Source organism: Barbus barbus, assembly GCF_936440315.1.
Source record: "Barbus barbus genome assembly, chromosome: 36".
NCBI lineage: Eukaryota > Metazoa > Chordata > Actinopteri > Cypriniformes > Cyprinidae > Barbus > Barbus barbus.
Window position 1 is genome coordinate 8,481,593 of NC_136714.1, and position 20,961 is coordinate 8,502,553.

General features: G+C 44.6%; 1 protein-coding gene across 1 annotated transcript in view; it reads right to left on the reverse strand.

The window, feature by feature from the left end:
• The window catches only part of LOC306855579 (olfactory receptor 52N2-like), a gene marked incomplete at both ends in the record, with an annotated part of 132,119 nt that extends 111,158 nt beyond the window's left edge, over positions 1-20,961 (reverse strand). The window contains one exon of the mRNA XM_079394343.1: positions 20,705-20,961. Within this exon, the coding sequence (XP_079250469.1) occupies positions 20,705-20,961 (257 nt within the window). The remainder of the gene's footprint in view (positions 1-20,704) is intronic.

Sequence of the window (20,961 nt, forward strand, 5' to 3'; positions counted from 1 at the left end):
TTCGAGTCTCCGGTCGGCAGGGATTGTAGGTGGGGGGAGTGAATGTCCAGCGCTCTCTCCACCCTCAATACCACGACTGAGGTGCCCTTGAGCAAGGCACCGAACCCCCAACTGCTCCCCGGGCGCTGCAGCATGGCTGCCCACTGCTCCGGGTGTGTGTTCACGGTGTGTGTGTGTGTGTGTGTGCATTTGTTCACTACTCACTGCTGTGTGTGTGCACTTGGATGGGTTAAACGCAGAGCACCAATTTCGAGTATGGGTCACCATACTTGACAATACGTCACGACTTTACTTTAATATATTTAGGTCCTAGGCCATTGAGTGACTTATAAACAAGTAAAAGTACTTTAAAATCAATCCTAAATGTAACTGGAAGCCAGTGTAAGGACCTGAGGACTGGTGTGATATGCTCAGATTTTCTGGTTCCAGTCAGAATCCTGGCAGCAGCATTCTGGATGAGCTGCAGTTGTCTAATGGTCTTCTTGGGAAGGCCGGTGAGGAGACCATTACAGTAATCCACCCTGCTGATAAAGGCATGAACAAGTTTCTCCAAGTCTTGACTGGAAACAAAACATCTAATTCTTGCAATGTTTTTGAGATGACCGTCTGAGTGCCATCCCAGAAAGCCCGACCCAGTTTTCCAGTCTCTCTAGAAGTATGTTATGATCGACAGTGTCAAACGCAGCACTAAGATCTAGTAGTACCAGCACTGATATTTTGCCAGAATCAGAATTGACGCGAATATCATTTATTATCTTAATGAGTTCTGTCTCTGTGCTGTGATGTGCTCGGAAACCAGATTGAAAATTGACCAGGTATCCGTTTGAGTTTAAGTAGTTGTTCAGCTGATTAGAAACTACCTTTTCAATAATCTTACCTATGAAAGGAAGATTTGATATGGGTCTATAGTTGCTCAACATGGTGTTATCAAGATTGTGCTTTTTCAGAAGGGGCTTAACAACTGCAGTTTTAAGGGAGTTTGGAAAAGTCCCAGAAAGAAGTGAGGCGTTCAGATCAGCTTCTAAACAGTTAAGCACATTTTTGAAAAAGGATGTGGGAAGTGTGTCAAGATAGCAGGTTGAAGATTTAAGGTGCTGTACTATTTCTTCCAAAATTTTGTTATCAATTTCTTTAAAAACACACATAGTCACTTCTTTTTGAAATTGCAGTCGAATCTGTGTGACCTCTGCATAACTTGAGGATGTGCCAATCTCCTTTCTGATATTATTGATCTTCTCAGAAAAGAAGGAAGCAAACTCATTGCATTTGCTGTCGGAGAGCATTTCACTGGGAATCTGACTTGGGGGGTTTGTCAGTCTCTCAACAGTCGCAAAAAGAGTGCGAATGTTGTTTAAGTTACTGTTTATAAGGTTTGAAAAGAAAGTCTGTCTAGCTGTGGCTAGTTCCACATTGAAAGCATGAAGGCTGTCTTTATAGATGCTATAGTGAATTTCGAGTTTCGTCTTCCGCCACATCCGCTCAGCTTTTCTGCATTGTCTTTTCATGCTCTGAACTGCTGTTGATTTTCTCCAAATTGATTTCTGTTTCCCCGTCTTCTTGCTGACCTTTATCGGGGCAATATCATCAATAACATTCTTAATTTTTGAGTTAAATGACTCCAGGAGAAGATCAACAGAGTCTGCAGAAATGCTTGGTGTTAATGATATTGCCTCCATAAATAGCGCACTAGTGTTCTCGTTAATGCATCTCTTTCTGATAGAGACAGATCTAGATTCAGTGGTGACTGAGATCAATATATCAAAGAAAATACAGAAGTGATCATAGATAGTGCTACATCCTTAATTACAATGGATGAGATGTTTAAACCTCTACTGATGAGTAAATCTAGAGTGTGTCCACGATTGTGTGTGGGTCCGTGCACATGCTGACTCAGGTCAAAAGTGTTTAAAACAGTTATAATTTCTTTTGTAGTTTTGATTTCTGCATTATCTATGTGAATATTAAAATCCCCTGCAATAGCAAAACAGTCAAACTCTGAGGAAATCATTGATAACAGTTCAGTGAAATCATCAACAAAGGCTGGAGAATATTTTGGAGGCCTGTAAATAATGATAAACAGGGTGCGTGGAGCACCTTTCAGCACAATACCTAGGTATTCAAAAGATGAATACTGACCAAATGACATTTGCTTGCACTGATAAACATCTTTAAACAGAGCAGCTACACCTCCACCTCTCCTAACAGTCCTGCAGACACTTATAAAATTAAAGTTAGGAGGGGCTGTTTCAGTGAGGACTGTTGAACTGCAGCTGTCTTCTAACCATGTTTCATTTAGAAACATAAAATCCAGGTTGTTTGTGGTTATTAAATCGTTGATCAGAAATGATTTATTTTTAAGTGAGCGAATGTTTAAAAATGCTAACTTGATGGAATTACATTGTGTCTCTACAGCAATCTTAGATTGATGCATTATAGGCCGCAGGTTAGATGGGTCAGCCGTACGGCTTGAGAAGGCCTTAGACTTTCTATCGCTTAATAAAACAGAACTAGAGGAGGCTACAGGCACACTGGGTTCCCGCTTGTTCTGTAAACATTTGTGAATGTATTACTGACACATATATTACTGAGAGCTGTTATTAGTTGTTTTTGGTTCACCTACACCAGATGGAGAGGGGTTTGGGCCCTGACGTTGTGGCAGTGGCCGGAGAGCTCTCGCAGGAGGAGGAGGGTGAGCTGGGCCTGCAGTCTTTGGTGGTTGTGCGGCCCGCCGTTTTTTAGTTGATATCTGGGGGCTTGAAGCGAAAGAGTGGGAGAGTTTGGTCCCAGCATACACCAGTTCCTCCATTTTCTGTGAGAAGCTTAGAAGTGGAGATTCTGGAGAGAGTGATAGTGTATCTGGTGAGCAGGGCTCTGGCTCTGGTGTTTCCGCTGGCTGTGAGATGTCGTTCTGGCTTCCCTGGCTGTTTTCCAGAAAGTCGTCCTTGGGTGCTGAGTCTTGGAGCTGTTGTAGTACGTCACAGTCTGCATGTGATGAGCTCTGTGGGCAGGGCTCAGCTGGGATGTCCATGAGCAGTGCTTGTTGTGGCTGCGTGGTGTTATCATGTTGACTCAGAAGCTGACATGAAGCCTGTTAGTAGCGATGTTAGCTGCTGGCTGATTCGATCCGTGTTTAGTCACATTTGCGGATTTCTCACCCACATTCATTAATCCTTCAAATCTGTTCTCAAGATGTAAAGGGGGTGGTAAGATACCAGTGTTTACAAGTCTTGTCATAGCCGTACCTGGGGTAGAGGATGCTACGGCAGCAAAACGAGATACTCGTGATAATCTGATGTCTCGATTGCCTTTGGGTCTCGCTCCCTGTTTGTGCCATCTATTTGTCTGTCGATCTGTTTCGGCTTTTTCCTCTACACTTTGTATAAACTGTTGAGATTCACTAGATTCACAGGACTCACCGGCTGTATGCTGAGGGGCTCCGTGATGACCGTCTGCTGTGTGTTCCGCCTGTTTTGGAAGTCCAGCAAGTAACTTTGTTTCAAGAACCGCAATCCTTTGTAGAAGTTTGTGGCAGTTCATGCAGCAAGTAGATTCCACGAGAGGCATTTTCTCTCGTCTGTTTGAATGTAGACAGCTGTGTTTTTCCGTCTCTGGAATGTAAACTGCTGGGAGAAAGTCTTAAGTTTCCCCCAAAAAAATGTGTTGTTTGAGCACTGTGCTGATCTGCTGAAGTTAAAATCTTGGAGAGATATGAGAAAAATGCAAAAATAGGGAGCAAAGCGCAGAGCAATAAGCAAGAGCGTCCGAACAGTAGCAAAGCCGAAAGTGAGGTAAGGGACCCTGGGAACGCCTAACCCTAGGGGGAGGGGTACTGTCACGGTTCACTAATTCATTGTTTCCTTCTCGTCTCGTGTTATTGTTGATATGTGTTTGTGGGTGTGTGTGTGTGTAGGTCGTGTGGGCGTGACCGGGCCAATTACCGCTGATCAGCATCTCAGCTGAGTCTCGTTGGCAGCGCCAGCTGCAGCTCATCAACACGCCTATATATACTCACCAGTTTCTTCCCTCCTTTGTCAGATCGTTTGTTTGAGGTCTTCACGTGCTGTCTCTGGATCTATGTTCCTGTTGGTGTTCCTGATCATTGCTGCTGTCTTGTTCATGAGTCGGAGTTCCGTTCGGTATTGCTGTGTTCCTCGTTCTGTGTCTGGATTATATCACTACTCACCAGCGGATTATCTCTTCACCACCATTCTTCTGTCCAGTTCGTCGAGGTCCCTGCGCCACTTGTTGTCATCGTCTTGCTGCTTGTTTGCCCTCACTCATTGTTAACTCAATAAAGAGACTGATCACTCGCAGTATTGCTTCCTCCATTATTGTCATGACACATACAGAACATTTGCTTACAAGACTTTTGAGAACCGGATCTTGTAGCCTAGAGTTTTTGCTTCAAAATTATGTGAAAATCCGCTTGTTAACTCGCTCACAGAAAACAATATATTGATTTAAATTTTTAAAGATATGTTTTGTGATCGAAAGCCTATATGTCTATAATAGACCGCTATTAATAATAAAAATGTTCTAAACATACTTAGACTCGTAGCATTCATCATGTTACAGTGTACACACATAATACTTTTATTGTCTTATATAGAGAATGAAAGCATCATCGCGCCGTAAGAAATTTAAATACAATGAATTGCCTATCATATTCAAAATGTTTTACTCAATTTCAAACATTGTAGTGAGGAATTATAGTTTGGGAAAAACCCAACTATGATTTACTTTATGATGACTTTTGTCATATAGCCTAGTATGTATGATTTTATAGTAGCCTATGATATGATTCTGTAGGCATAGACTCATGCATGCTTTGTACTATAAAAGGATGTACTTTGTACCATAAAAAAGGATATTTTATAACTGAGAAACTAATTATTATTGTTTAGCATGCTATTAAAATCTATTTGTGAACAGAGTATTAATAATAAACACGGTCTAAACATTCTTAGATGCGTAGCATTCATCATGTTGTAGTTTGGGAAAAACCCTACTAGTAATGTGTTCAAGTTTGTCACAATAACACGTTAAATAAAGCAAAAAATAAACATTACTTACTCGTCAGATTGAGCTTCTCTTCTGGGTGAAATAGTGTTCTTCTTTTGAGGGAAATCCAGTCATTACTCAGTACGTCTTCTTGCAGAAACGAACAGTAGCCACAATTTTTTTATTTGTTGGTTATGGTCCTCCTAAGAAGGATCTTCCTGCTACTAAACACACCCTCGGCAGGTGGATTGTGGATGCAATTTTCTCAGCTTATGAGTCATCTGACCTCCCTTCTCCTCTCAGGTCAGGGCTCATTCAACTCGAAGTATGGTGGCCTCCAAGGCCTTCTTTTCAGTTGTTTCCATGTCTGACATCTATAATGCAGTGGGCTGGTCTATGCGGATTACTTTTGTGAGGTTATATAACCTCGATATTCATGCCACTCCTGGCTCTTCTGTTCTGTCACCTTAGTTGTGTTTTACACTAGGCAGGGATTTGCAAACATGGTGGCGTGAGCATACTCGTTCCCAAAGTGTTCCGATGCAGCATGAGTTCCCGAAGGAGAACATCTCTAGGTTACGCATATAACCATGGTTTCCCAAGGGAACGAGATGCTGTGTCTTGTTGCCATACTTCCTGCATCCCTGCAAGCGCTTCCTTCTCTTACCAGAAGCTGTCGCTGTATCCACATGCTTTTAAAGCTTCCTGGTTGCTATGTCACCCTGTCAGTCCTATATAAATAAAATTTACTTACTTACTTACTATTGTTTCCTGGGCCGCCGAGAGCATCGGGCTGCACTGGAGACCTCCTCCTTCTCCCGAACGCTCAAGGCTGGATGATTGGTTCCTGGGGGCGCAGGCCGATCGACGAACTGCTTCAGCGTTGGCTTCACGACTGGGTCCCGAGATGGGCATGGCAACACGGCACGTACCGGGTCTCAGTCACCCCGTCCTGCCGTCAGACCTTCAGCTGATGGGGTGACATAGCAACCAGGAAGCTTTAAAAGCATGTGGATACAGCGACAGCTTCTGGTCTACAAGACACGCTTACAGGCTGAAGTGGAACCTGTTCAGCGATTGGTGTTCTTCCCACCTGGAAGACTCCCGGAAATGCCCGATCACGGTTGTGCTCTCAAAGCTATCCAAAGTGCTTAACAATGTAACATAAATTAAAATGAGAAAAGAAAACAAAAAAGAAGCAAAGAAGACAACCAATAAAACATCAATAAAATTGAAATTAAAATGCTAAGGAAAAAAGATATGTTTTCAATCTTGATTTAAAACTGGTAATGGAAGGTGCAAGGCGGCATTCTAGAGGCAATTGGTTCCATAGACTAGGGGCATTGACTGAAAAGGCTCTGTCACCCTTGGTTTTCAAACGGGAGTGAGGGACAGATAAAAGAGCCCTGTCAGTGGATCTTAAATGTCTGGTAGTTGACAAAGGGATAAGAAGAACTTTAAGATAAGATGGAGCTTGATTGTTAAGAGCTTTAAAGACAAACAGTAGAATCTTAAAGTGAACTCTAAAATGGACATGAAGCCAGTGTAGTGAAGCTAAAATTGGAGTGACATGGTCATATTTCTTTGCCCCAGTCAGCAGCCTTGCAGCTGCATTTTGTACCAACTGGAGGCGTGAAAGCGATGACTGAGGAAGACCTGAGTACAGAGAATTACAGTAATCTAGGCGTGAGGTAATAAAAGCATGAATAACCTTCTCCAAATCTTGAAACAACAAAAATGATTTAAGTTTGGAAATGACCCGCAATTGATAAAAACTGTTCCTAACGACCGAATTAATTTGTTTGGATAAACATAATTCTGAGTCTATAATAAAACCCAGGTTTCTAACCTGTGAGGAAATGGAGGGGAAATGGTTGCCCAGCTCCTCAATGATACTCATTCTCGTTTTTTGGAGACCAAAAACAATCATTTCTGTTTTGTTCTCATTTAGTTGGAGAAAGTTATTCGACAACCATATTTTAATATCTGAGATACATTCCAGCAGTGGTTGAATGGACTCACCAACTTTTAGTGGGAGGTACAACTGTGTATCATCAGCATACAGATGAAAAGAAACATTGTGCTTCCTGATAATATCCCCCAGAGGGCGCATATATAGGTTAAAAAGAAGTGGTCCAAAAATAGAGCCCTGAGGTACTCCACTAATAATTGGGGCAGATGATGAGGAGAACTTGCCTAGCTCTACAGAAAAATACCTGTCTTTGAGATAAGAGTTGAACCATTGTAAAGCTGTACCCCTGATACCGATCAGATGTTCTAACCGCCCAATAAGAACATTATGATCCACGGTATCAAAGGCAGCTGTAAGATCAAGTAGAATCAGTACTGCATTTTTACCGGCATCTACTGCAACCAAAATATCATTGAACACTTTAAGCAAAGCAGACTCTGTACTGTGATAAGCAGTGAACCCAGATTGAAAAGGTTTTAATAAATTAGCTGTATTTAAGAATGTGATCAACTGTGATTGGACAACTTTTCCTAAAAGTTTTGACAAAAAGGATAATTTCGAGAATTGTTAAAACAACCTTCATCCAAACCTTGCTTCTTAAGCAACGGCTGAACAACTGCATGCTTAAAACAATTAGGAACCACACCAGTATCCAAAGATGAGTTAACCAACACTTGGATACTGGGTCCAATTACTGAAAAGGCTGCTTTTATGATCTCAGGAGGAACAACATCTAGTGAGGAGTTAGTAGTCTTCATTTTCGAGATCAGAGAGTTCAATTAAAGAGACATGTTGAAAATGACAAAATAAAAATGGACTAGCAGGCAAATTTAAAGACAGGTCTGAGAGCTGTGAAATAAAAGATAAGCGAATGTTACTCACTTTATCAACAAAAAATGTCAAACATTTCTCACAGAGCCCTGCTGACAGTTCCCTAGAATACTGGGAATTTGGATTAATAACTGAATTTATCATGGAGAATAAAATCTTAGGTCTATGACAGTGTGCAGAAATCAGATCTGAAAAATATTTTGATCTAGCTGACTTAGCAGCACTCTGAAACTTAACCAGACACTCTTTAAAAATCTCAAGAGACACAGTCAGCCGATCATGCTTCCATCTCCTCTCTGCTTTACGGCACGCCTGTCTAAGAGAGCGAGCATTGTCATCCAAACAGTAATACGATTTTAACTTAGGTTGTTTCAATTTAAAAGAAGCAATCGAATCTAAAATATTAGTACAATCTGTGTAAAAGAGAGAAATCAAATCGTTAGGCCCATAGGACGTCTTTGCAGAATGCAAGATAGATTCTTCAACAGCATTAGCTAGATAATGTTCACTTAACTGAGAAACAGTCAAGGAGTTTATAAAACGAGAATAAGAACCAACAGGCTTATTCACAGTAGCAGAGCTCACAACAGGAACCTTAAAAACAATGGGTTTATGATCGGTGAAGGAAGCATCATCGATGAAAACATCAACTACAGAGGAACCATATGACATAATAAGGTCAAGTGTGTGACCAAGGACATGAGTTGCTTGATTTATATGCTGAGAAAAACCAAACGAGTCCAATATTGTCACGAATCTGGTCCATGCTCTCCCGGTCAACCACCACTAGAGGTCCCGGTAACAGAATACTCGGCCACACAAGGATCCAGCGGCTTTTCAAGAAGACATTGGCCAGGTATGGACTCTGCACGACTGTTATTAACCCTCGAGCAGGGCTCGCGACCGCTCGAGGATTATATTCAGGAGTACTTAGACCTCGCCTATTTTTCTGATCTGCCGGACTACGCACTCATAGACTTTTTTTGTGAGGGCATTAATCAGCCACTCCGGTCAAAGTTAATCCGCGAGGGTCCCCGTTCATCTCTCAGTCAATTTATGGACTATGCTTTGCTGTGTGTGGGCTCTTCTTTTACTGTGGGTGTCGCGGAGGAACACGACACCGCACTCACTCACAAAATGGCGGCAGCAACAGCACCCCTTCACGTCATCGCCGTCAAGCCGGAGTCTGCTCACGTCAAGCTGGAGTCTGCTCACGTCGTCGCTGTCAAGCCAGAGTCTGCTCACGTCGTCTCAGTGCTCCAGCCAGAGTCTGCTCACGTCGTCTCAGTGCTCCAGCCAGAGTCTGCTCACGTCTCAGTGCTCCAGCCAGAGTCTGCTCACGTCTCAGTGCTCCAGCCAGAGTCTGCCCACGTCTCAGTACTCCTCAGCCAGAGTCTCTTCACGCCTCCGCCGAACTGCCAGAGGCTGTTACCACAGATTCAAGGTCAGTCCTTCGAGTTCTGATATCCAGTATGATGGAGTAGCTGGCATTCCCAGGGCCTCAACCCTGGCTGTTACAGAGACTGTTCCCCTGACCTCAGTGCTTCCCGTTATGGCGGTCGCCATTTTGAGTGTGTGGGCTGCACACTGTGCTCCTGAGGCCTCTCCTGTCCACGAGTCTGCTCCTGAGGCCTCTTCAGTCCACGAGTCTGCCTCAGAACCTCCAGAGGAGGCGGCGTCCACTGCAGAACCACCAGAGGTGGCAGCTTCCGCTGCAGAACCTCCCGAGGTGGTGGCACCCACTCATGAACTCACTGTCTACCCTATCACGGCCATGGAGGCCGTTCCTGAACTCACTGTCTACCCTGTCACGGCCATGGAGGCCGTTCCTGAACTCACTGTCTACCCTGTCACGGCCACGGAGGCCGTCCCTGAACTCACTGTCTGCCCTGTTACGGCCACGGAGGCTGTTCCTGAACTCACGGTCTGCCTTGTCACGGCCACGGAGGCCGTTCCTGACCTCATGGTCTGTCCTGTCATGGCTAAAGAGGCCGTCTGTGAGCTCACGCCCTGTCCTGTCACGGCTAAAGAGGCCGTCTGTGAGCTCACGCCCTGTCCTGTCACGGCTAAAGAGGCCATCTGTGAGCTCTCGCCCTGTCCTGTCACGGCTAAAGAGGCCGTCTGTGAGCTCTCGCCCTGTCCTGTCACGGCTAAAGAGGCCGTCTGTGAATCCTCGCCCTGTCCTGTCCCGGCTAAAGAGGCCGTCTGTGAGCTCTCGCCCTGTCCTGACACGGCTAAAGAGGCCGTCTGTGTACCCTCGCCCTGTCCTGTCACGGCTAAAAACACCGTCTATGAATCCTCGTCCTGCCCTGCCACGCCCTCTGTGATCATGAATTCTCTCCCTGTATTGTCTGTCTCTGCTCTCCCTGTGTTGTCTGTCTCTGTTTCCCCCAGATCTCAGACTCTGCCATGGTTTCCTGCCCAGTCTGTGGGGGTCTTCTGCTCGGGTTTGGTGGTCGTCTGCTCCGCCGTGGTGGTCTTCTACTCCGGTCTGGTGGTCATCTACTCCGCCCTGGTGGGCTCCTGGTCTGTCTGCTCCGCCCTGGTGGACTCTTGCTCTGTCCTGGTCTCCGGTTCCGCCGGGGTGTCCTGCTCTGCCGGTTCTGCCTCAGTCCCCGGTCTTCCCACTTCCTCACGGACCTGGCCCTCCGTCCCTCCCCCTGTTCCGCCTCCGCTCCACTGCCCTCCTGGACTATATAAGAGCGTCTGGAAGCCGCTCCTTGGGGGGGGGGGGCTATGTCACAAATCTGGTCCATGCTCTCCCGGTCAACCACCACTAGAGGTCACCCGTTCACCACATTGACTTCACTCACAACACAATGGACTCCATTTCCCACAATCCATTGCACTGACGACACGCACACCTGTTCACTATCTCGCCCACACCTGATCACAATTTCACAATCACCATCACTCATTATTTAAGTCTGGGACTTGCTCTTGCTCACGGCCGAGTATTGTTAACCTAGTCTGCATACCAAGCGTTCTCTGTTCTTAGTTTTCCTCGTTGTTTTCCTGTGTTTTGATTCCTGCCCGTGTTCCTGGATTATTCTCTCTGCCTTGCCCTGTTTGGATATTGTACGCCGATCGTCGACCACGCCTGTTTACTGACCACTCTTCTGTCTTGCCCTCAACATACCTGTTTGCTGGTTATTCGACCCTGCCTGTCTTGACCATGTTTCATAATAAAGCTTTGCAAATGGATCCGCACGTCTCACGTCTCGTCAACCCGGTAACAAATATATTACTAAACTCAGCAACTAAAGGACGCCCCGGGCAGCAAAGATGTATGTTAAAATCACCCAGTAGCAACATACGATCATACAACGGAGCAACAGAAGTTAAAAATTCTGAAAACTCGTTTATAAAACTTCTATCAAAATTAGGAGGCCTATAGATGAGAGCACAGAGCAGCGCGGATGAAGTAGACTGCAATGCCATACACTGTACTTCAAAAGATGAAAAAGTCTGAGCAGAAACTGATTGAATTTTAAGTGATTGCTTAAAAACCATTGCAACCCCACCACCCCTACCAGCAGATCGTGGGGTACTTATAAAACGACAGTTCGTTGGACAAAGTTCTTCAAAAACTGACAACTCACCAGCACCGGCCGAAGTCTCAGTCAAAAACAAAATGTCCAGATCCAAACGGGTGCAAAAGTCATGTAGAATGAACGTTTTATTGCATACAGACCTAGCGTTCACTAAGGCCATATTCAAAGGAGGCTGTGATGACAAGTCCAAATCGTGATAGTGATAATCCGGATAAACCGGGAGATGAAAAACATATCTGTAATCCCATGAACGTCGCGATAATTGCAGACCCTCCAAGCTCCTACTATCCAGGCGAAATTCCATCAAAGGCTGTATGGAAGAAGCAATTGCCCTTCTGATTCTCACACGAACACCACCACGATTTCCTCTCTTCCTGCGTCGTTTCCTAAAGGTAGGAACACAGCACGGTAACCTGTGAGCGCATTCCAGCGCGGGTTGGTTGAACGAGGATTGAGAATGAGAATGCAGAAAAGGGCACCATCCACGATAAAGTCCCATACAATTTTTGATATTAAGTAAAGCCAATAGCAGTCAGCTCAGCATCTGACTCGCGCAATGCCACTCTTCCTGATGGAGGCAGCGCAGCCGAATCGTCATCTCCCGCAGTGTTAATTTTGGCAAGCATTTTTGATTTAGTCTTAGTCTTTATCTTGAGACGAAAAAGCTTAATAGTCTTAGTCACATTTTAGTCATTTGAGTCTTTCATAATTTTAGTCTAGTTTTAGTCAACGGAAAGTAATTGCATTTTTTGTCATTACTTTTAGTCAAACTGCAGTTACCAACATTTATTTTGGTAGCTATTTTATATGTAGTATTCAAACAAAAATAGTCATCAATTCTTCTTTCTTTAGACCAAATCAATTAAGCTTAGTTATGAGAAATTTTAATCAAGGATTGAGTTTGGAAAAACTGGTATTTTTCAGATACAGTAGGTTTAATTAACAAGTATACATTTATTTAACATCTTTTGTTGGTTAACATTTATGACAGATAATTAGGAATGCTGTCCATTTAAGACGGAAGGTATGCATGTAATAGCCTACTGACATACATTCAGTTTTCACCCACTTGTTTAAGCTCACTTAAACCATAACGGACTGTATTTCCGTGAGATGCTCTACATGATAGACATTTGGACTGCTGTGTGTGTATTTGAGCACTGAGAACTGATCGCGTGCTGTATGAGAACTGAAGAAGTGGAGCGTGCGCGAGAGAGAGCACTTCTATCAGTGCGTTTCCGCCTATCACACCTTCACTAACTTTGTTAATCGACAATGAATTGTGACTCCCGGGAAAAATGGGACGTCTGGTCACCCACTCCCTAACCCTTCGGGTGCTGAGGCCATTGTTTCAGATCGCTAGTTCGCGTTTTGGTAACCTATCCGTCCATTGCGGCTGCCATGCAAACGCACCTTATCCAATGACAGAGACGCACATTTTGAAAGACAAGACAGTTAACTTAGCCTATAGGATGTATTTTGAATGTCCGGTAGTCCTCAAATAACATTTTAGTCCCATCTCGTCTTGTTAACGAAGATGTGGCATAAATTTCGTCATAGTTTTTATCATCAGAAATTAGTTTTAGCTCGTCAACGTCTCGTCTTAGTCACAGAAAAAAGGTTCGTTGACGAATATTTTTCGTCGTCGACGAAATTAACACTGATCTCCCGAGCCTAGCTCGCCCTCCGATGCAGCAATCGACATCCTGTCATCCGCTGGTGCTCCGAACAAGATGCTGGGCCCCACCCTGTCTGAGGATCCCGCGAGTTCGTCCGGGAACACCAGATGGTGCGATGCGCTGGATGAGTGAGAGGGCCGCGGAGACGCACTCGATGGGGAAGCTCTCACTGTGATCCTCAAGTCACCCTGACAATGAGCCGAAGTAGCCCTCCGAGAACCAGAGGAGCTAGAACGGGGCATGGAAAGGGGGACCCCCCCCTCCCTCTGTTTCACGAGGCGGTATCTGGAGCGCAGCATCGTGATGGTCATGTTCCTGCAATGAGAACATGACTCATCCACGAGCGCTGCTTCAGAGTGCTGATAGCCCAAGAACGAGACACAGCGATCGTGACGTCAGATGAAGCCAGGAACCGACCACATCCAGAAACACACGAGCGGGAAGCCATCTTTAAAAAGACACCCGTTATCTTTATTATTATTATTAAAATATTGCTCTCTTTAAAAAAAACACTCTTTTAGAGAAGCACTGAAGCGCCCAGGAGATGTCGCGACATGACCGCAGTTTCATAGGTTGCAGCACGCCGTGAGAGAAGCAGGAGCACTGGATCGGCAACCCCCGCTGACGCGCCGTAACACCAACGCCGAGACTTTCTGTCTGGAAACACTCTCGGAGATATGCTGAAAAGGCTCGGCTCCGAAGCAAAAAGCTGATGTGCGTTTGCATGCGCTCTCCTTTTTTTACCCGCGCTGCGGGGCGGGATGCGCGTGGCGAAACACACACGCCAACTGTCATTGGCTTGTTTTGTTAACACTCAAAGGTGATTGGGCTCTCGGGCAAGATCATTTTCGTCAGTCACTCTGTCGTTACGTCGAACGTGACTGACTGAAACGGAACGTCTCGGTTACATACGTAACCCTCGTTCCCTGATGGAGGGAACGGAGACGTTATGTCGTGACGACATTAGGGGATTCACTTGGGAGCCCCGACTGCCTCTGATAAGAGAAAACGCCAATGAAATTTGGCTAGTGGATTTTGCATACCTGAGCCACTCCCCGTGCATACGGGTATAAAAGGGCGACAGGTGCATCCACTCATCAGGTTTTCCGCTGAGGAGCCGAGAACGTGTCCCTAGCAACCAGCGATGGGGTCCCAGGAGGGCATCAGGGGTGACCTAGGGGGATTCAACCTCCTGGCACCCCTCAGGAACCTCACGATGAGATCATGCTTTCCTAGGGACCGGCCGTCCACTGCATCGTCCACACATACACTTCCAAGGTGGAGGGTGACAGCCTACGCTCCCACCTTTCTTGCAGGAAAGAAAGCACTACTCCAATCGTGCATCTTCGGGGGTCTTCCCGGCGAGAAGAACACCAGTTCGCGAACAGACTCCACTTCAGTGCATAGGCTTGCCTTGTTGAAGGAGCTCTAGTCTGAGTGATGGTGTCTACCACGCCTGTGCAACGCAAGACCACTTAGGTCTGCCGCGTCCCTTCCAGGAGCCACACATGGAGGTTCCACAGCTCTGGACGCGGGTGCCATTTGTTGCCGAGCCCCTGAGAGAGGTGTTCCTTCCTCAGAGGGATACGCCAGGGAGGGGCTGTCACGAGGAGAATGAGTTCGGGAAACCAGGTCCGGGTGGGCCAATAAGGCGCAACTAGCAGGACCTGCTCCTCGTCCTCCCTAACCTTGCACAGTGTCTGTGCGAGCAGGCTCACTGGGGGAAATGCATACTTGCGCAGAGCCCGAGGCCAGCTGTGTGCCAGTGCGTCCGTGCCGAGGGAAGCCTCGGCCAGGGAGAAATACAGCTGGCAGTGGGAGGACTCGCGGGAAGCAAACAGGTCTACCTGAGCTTCCCTGAATCGACTCCAAATCAGCTGGATCGTCTCGGGATGGAGTCGCCATTCTCCGGGGAACGTGAGCTGTCGTGAGAGCGCGTCGGCTGCACGATTGAGCTCCCCCGGAATGTGGACGGTGCGCAGCGATTTGAGCTGTGATTGACTCCAGAGGAGGAGATGGCGGGCGAGCTGTGACATGCGGCGTGATCGTAGACCTCCCTGCCGGTTGATGTACGAAACAGCCGCAGTGTTTTCCGTGCGGACCAACACGTGCTGGCCTAGGAGCAGTGGCCGGAAGTGCTTTAAGGCCAGATGCACTGCCAACAGCTCTAGGCAGTTGATGTGCCAAAGCAGTCGAGGCCCCGTCCAGAGCCCCAAGGCTGCCTGCCCGTTGCATGTAACGCCCCAGCCCATGCTGGAGGCATCTGTTGTGACAACAACATGCCGGGACACTTGTCCTAAGGGCACCCCAGCCCGTAGGAAGGCAAGGTCCGACCAGGGGCTGAAAGTGCGGCGACACGATTGCGTGATGGTCACACGACGTGTCCCGCGGTGCCATGCCCATCTCAGGACCCGTGAGTGTAATCAGTGCTGAAGTGGTCTCATATGAAGCAACCCGAGCGGCGTGACTGCGGCTACGGATGCCATATGCCCCAGGAGCTGCTGAAACTGTTTCAGCGGAACCATTGTCCTGCCTCTGAAGGAACTCAGGCAGTTCAGCACTGATTGGGCACGCTCGTCCGAGAGACGTGCCGTCATACTCACGGAGTCTAACTCCACACCGAGAAAAGAGATTCTCTGCACAGGGGAGAGCTTGCTCTTTTCCCAGTTGACCCGAAGCCCCAACTGGCTGAGGTGCCGGAGCACCAGGTCCCTGTGACCACACAACTGTTCTCGCGACCGGGCCAAGATGAGCCAGTCGTCGAGATAGTTGAGGATCCTGATGCCCACTTCCCGTAACGGGGCAAGGGCGCCCTCCGCCACCTTCGTGAAGGCACGGGGAGACAGGGAGAGCCCGAAGGGGAGGACCCTGTACTGCCATGCCCGCCCCTCGAACGCAATGCCGCGATCGACATCTGATCCTCGGGCGGCGCACCGAATGAAATGCTGGCGGCCCCGTGGGGCGAACCAGCGAAATCACTCGGGAACCGGACGGAACAAGCGCTGCGAGATGAATAAGAGGTCTGCGGGGACGTGCCCGGCGGAGAAGCTCTTACTGTCACCCTCAGATCTCCCAGAGCGCCAGCCGGCGGTCCTCTGCTTGAGCCAGAGAGACCGGGACGGGTGGCGGCAGAGGGTGCCAATTCAACCTTTCAGAAAGGAAAGGCGAGATCGCAGCGTTGCCATGTTCATACGACCACAACAGGCGCATGACTCATCCACAAACGCATCTTCAGCGTGCTGGATGCCCAGACACTGAAGACAACGCTCGTGACCGTCGTCTGAGGACAGGAAGCGACCGCAACCAAGAGAACACGGATGGAACGGCATCTTTAAAAAGACGCGAACCGCCCAGTGTTTTAGAAATTTGCTCTTTCAGGTGAAGTGCCCAGGGGAATCGCTGCTGCAGGGACACCGCTGTCTGCACCGTAACGCCACCCAGGAATAAACTCGAGGCAGACGGCTTTGTGGAGATCTGATCTGTAAGACTTCTCATCCACTCGGCTCCGAAGCAAAAGTCTGATGAGTGGATACACCTGTCGCCCTTTTATACCCGTATGCACGGGGAGTGGCTCAGGTATGCAAAATCCACTAGCCAAATTTCATTGGCGTTTTCTCTTATCAGAGGCAGTCGGGGCTCCCAAGTGAATCCCCTAATGTCGTCACGACATAACTCGTAGTGACCGACAGATAGGGAACCATGGTTACATACATAACCTAGAGATTTTTTCTGTGAATGAGTGAACAGGATGATTTTCACATAATTTTGTAGTAAAATCCCTCGTTAACGACATCCTATTCTCAAAAGTCTCGTGAACAAATGTTCTTTATGTGTTTTATGGCCTTATTTCAGTGAGTTAAACATTTTAGCTTTTCACTAAACACAATGTTTTCTCAAAAACAAAAATATGTACATTCATGCTGCTTACATATTATTGTAGTCCATTTTGTGCTGATTACAGTGTAATCAGACTTTATCCATTAACATGTTTTTAAGATAATTAAAAAAGGAAAAATGTCAAGGCATGTCAAAACTTCTCCAGGGCCCCACAACTCCCTCAGTGTTACAGAGGAGGTTCCTGTACCGCCTCCCTCGCACCACCAGAGGGAGCATTCACCTGAGTATTAGTTTTTCCATGAACTCCATTTCCCATAAGGCCTCATACCTGGGACTGATTGCACTTACACCTGCACCTCATTTACACACACACACTTATAAGCTGCTCACACACACAGACTTTTCGCGAAGTCTTGATTTGCCCCGGCTGTCAGTTCTGAGCGTTCTTACCGTACTTGATTTCTGTAGTTTTGACCCTGGACTGTTTAACGTTATTGATTGTTCTCTGTCCGCCCTGACTTGGATTTGTTATTTGGATTTGGATTCTTGCTGCCTGCCTCGACATACTGCCTGTATTTTCGACTCTGTCTCTGCCTCGCCCCTATTGCTCAGTTTACTGTTGATTGACCCTGCTTGTTTGACTATGCTTAATAAAGAGCTGCAAATGGATCTCACCCCGTCTGGTTCCTCGCCACACTCAGACCCCAGAGGGTTAATAAACTTCCACATATGGATTCTAACTCGGCCTCAGCATCCTTGTTGCACACTAATCTCATGATGGTAACTTCAACAACAATTGACAATCAATTAATCAATAGATAAAAAATAAAGACAGTGTAACTAACTATAAACAGTACTGTAAACGGTAAACACAACTCCTACTAATTACCAAATTAACATTTTACAGTCAATAGAAGTCCACATTCCTTGCTCAGAATTACATAATTGAATAGTTGCCATTACCTTGAAACACAATGAGCAGGCAAGACTTTTTTCTCTCATTGACATTAAATAAATGCCAGATAGTTTTTAAATAATGAGTGATATTACATTCCATAAGCAAGGGTAGATTTCAGATTAATAAACTTCAGTATCTGATGGAGAACCGTCTACTATATTACATCATCCAACTGAAAGCATTCAGTAAAAGGTCCAGGTAGCTTTGTTGACTACAAGTTATATTAGTGTTATACCAAAGAATCTTCGGCCCCACTTTATATTAGGTGGCCTTAACTACCGTATACTTACATTTAAATTAATCATTTTGTACAATGCACTTATTGTGTACATACATTTTTTTACATTGTACTTATATTTGTAAAAATACCTGCATGTAATTACATCTGTAATTAATTTATGTAATTACATTAATAATTACACTGTTGACCCATCCCTCATACCTTAACCCACCCTTAAACCTACCCATACCACCAAACCGGTCCCTAAACCTCTATAGGACTAATTGTGAATTTACAGCTTAAAAAATAATTTACTTTATATTTTACATATATTTAGGAGTAAAATCATTTTCCAAAATTAGTTTTCTTCATCTGACCTTAGACCTTAGTAAATTATTTTTGCCAAATTGTCTGAAACTTCACACACAATCAAATGTGTTTTCACTATCTTAAAAGAAGTGAAAAGGTCTTACTGTTTCAAAAAAACATTAAAAATCTTTATGAACATTCATTTTTTTTCTTGTGCTGCTATATTTGATCTGGAACTCGTGTGTGAAAATGTCAAAAACTTGACACAAATTCAGATGCAATTTCACTGCCTGAAACCACGTCTTAGAGTTTCAAAAGCATTAAAACACGTTTCATCATGGAATTTCAAATCAATTACCGTAGCACAAGTGAAAGTCAACAAGACTCTTCTTTTTCAGTGTATCCCACTCGTAAGTAGATGTTGACTTGTGCTGTATTCATTGGAGCATTGCTGTCCTGTCAGTATAGTAATGCCAATTGACATTGGCATCTTTCCTGACCTCTGGTTGTTGTATGGATCACATCTTTCAAACTGACATACAATAATGTAACCAAATGCCTGACTTCCACAACAACCTATTCTTCATCACTGCCCTCGCCCTCATTGCTTCTATCCTCCTTGGTCTTCAACAACTTCTTTTATTACTACAACCTGATTTTCTGATGCACTCATATCACTATCATCAATACTTTCTGAAATAAGTACAGATTTGTCTCTCCATCTTCCAAAAATGAACCTAAAACACATGCATAAAGACTATTATACTGCCCGCCAGTGCTGGTCAATAGTGCCAGCTACAGCAAATATTCATCACATAATAGGACTTTGTCAGTTATGCATAACGCTCAGATTTGTTGGTCTCTGAGTTGTTGTTTTATAAAAGTGCATTAAAAATGACAAAAAAAAAAAACATTAGAAAACACATTTGGATGTACAATTCAATTTCAAAATTCAAAACTTGAATTTATATGCATTTTCTAGTCTAAAATGAGCTCATTATGGAGCTTTGAGAGCATGTGACTTAACATGTGCTAATGCCTTTTTTACTACTTAGTTACCAAAAATGTGAAGCACATGGCTAATACATTTTTATTTTACTGGTTGAAGGGGATGTCATTTGACATCACTAAAATGAAACTTTGTTGGTTGAACATTAATATTGTACTTTAAATGCAATTCTCTTAGCGTCATTTATAAATAAACCTTACCCGTATCCCACCTCAATAGCAGCAAAAATGTTTTGCAATACAATATGACCATAATAAGTACATTGTACTTTTGGATGCAGTTAAGGCCACCTAATATAAACGGTGACCGAATCTTCAAATATTCTTGCTTTCTATTCATGTGCATGCATCTGCTTATTTCCATTTGAGTTGCTACTTTTTTATTATTTTCTTTTTTCTTTGCAGACATATTGCTTAATACATCCACCTTATCATATTAATTAGTAAATAGAACATACACTAGAAATGATGAAAAAACAAATCAACAGTAATCATTATTTATTTAGGGTACACCAACGGCACATTATACCCCCATTAATTATGTGGACTATTATCACATATTTATCTTGTCTATATTTGTTTTTTATGCATCTCTATACATAAACTGCTTTGTCACCTATGCCTATGCACACAAGGAATTCTTAGAAAGAAATTAAAATAAATATTGAAGTGTATTTCATATTTAAAATTTGCATTCAAAGAAAATGTTCACATCATCGCAATGGTTTTCCTGTATAAATATACAGTATGCAAATACATTAAAATCAGTTAGAATTAAATTTATTTCTGCACAGCTTTAACATTCTTTGTCTTATTTCCTTGGCCTGTAAACCATATATTATGGGGTTTAATCCTGGTGGTATAACATGGAACATTACACTCCCAAACTTCCTATTTTCAGCATACTCAGAGAAGCGATGAAGAAAAATAGGGACAAAACCAGAGATAAGTAAGATTACATAAACAGTCAAATGAGTGCTGCAAGTTTTTATGGCTTTGCTGTTGGTCGCTTTGTTTTTGCTTTGTAAACATACCATTGCTATTCTGAGATATGTCAATAACACCCACCCCAAAGAAGAGGTAAGTAAAACCACAGTAAAAATTAATCCATATACATTATTAATCACTGTATTTTCACAAGACAGTTTAAAAAGTGAAGCATTATCACAAAAGTGGTTTGGAATAAATGATCTGCAGTGAGACAGACGCACACTGAGGCCAATCAAAATTCCCACTGGCAATATTGCAGCAGCCCAGGCTCCTGCTGACAGTTTAACCATCATTTTATTGGTCATTATAGTTGGGTATCGCAGTGGATTGCATATGGCCACATATCTGTCAAAGGCCATGATCATTAGAATAGTATGGGAAGTTGTTCCATATAAATGTACAAAAAAAGCTTGGGAAACACACTCCACATATGTAATGTAGCGCTCAGAGGGGTCTGTTAATAAGTCCTTCAGTAAACGTGGTATGAGGACAGTTGCTCCAATTACATCACTCACTGGCAAGTGACAGAAAAGAATGTGCATAGGCTGGTGTAAACTTTTTTCTGCTGAGATCTGTATCAAAATCCCAATGTTAGACACCAT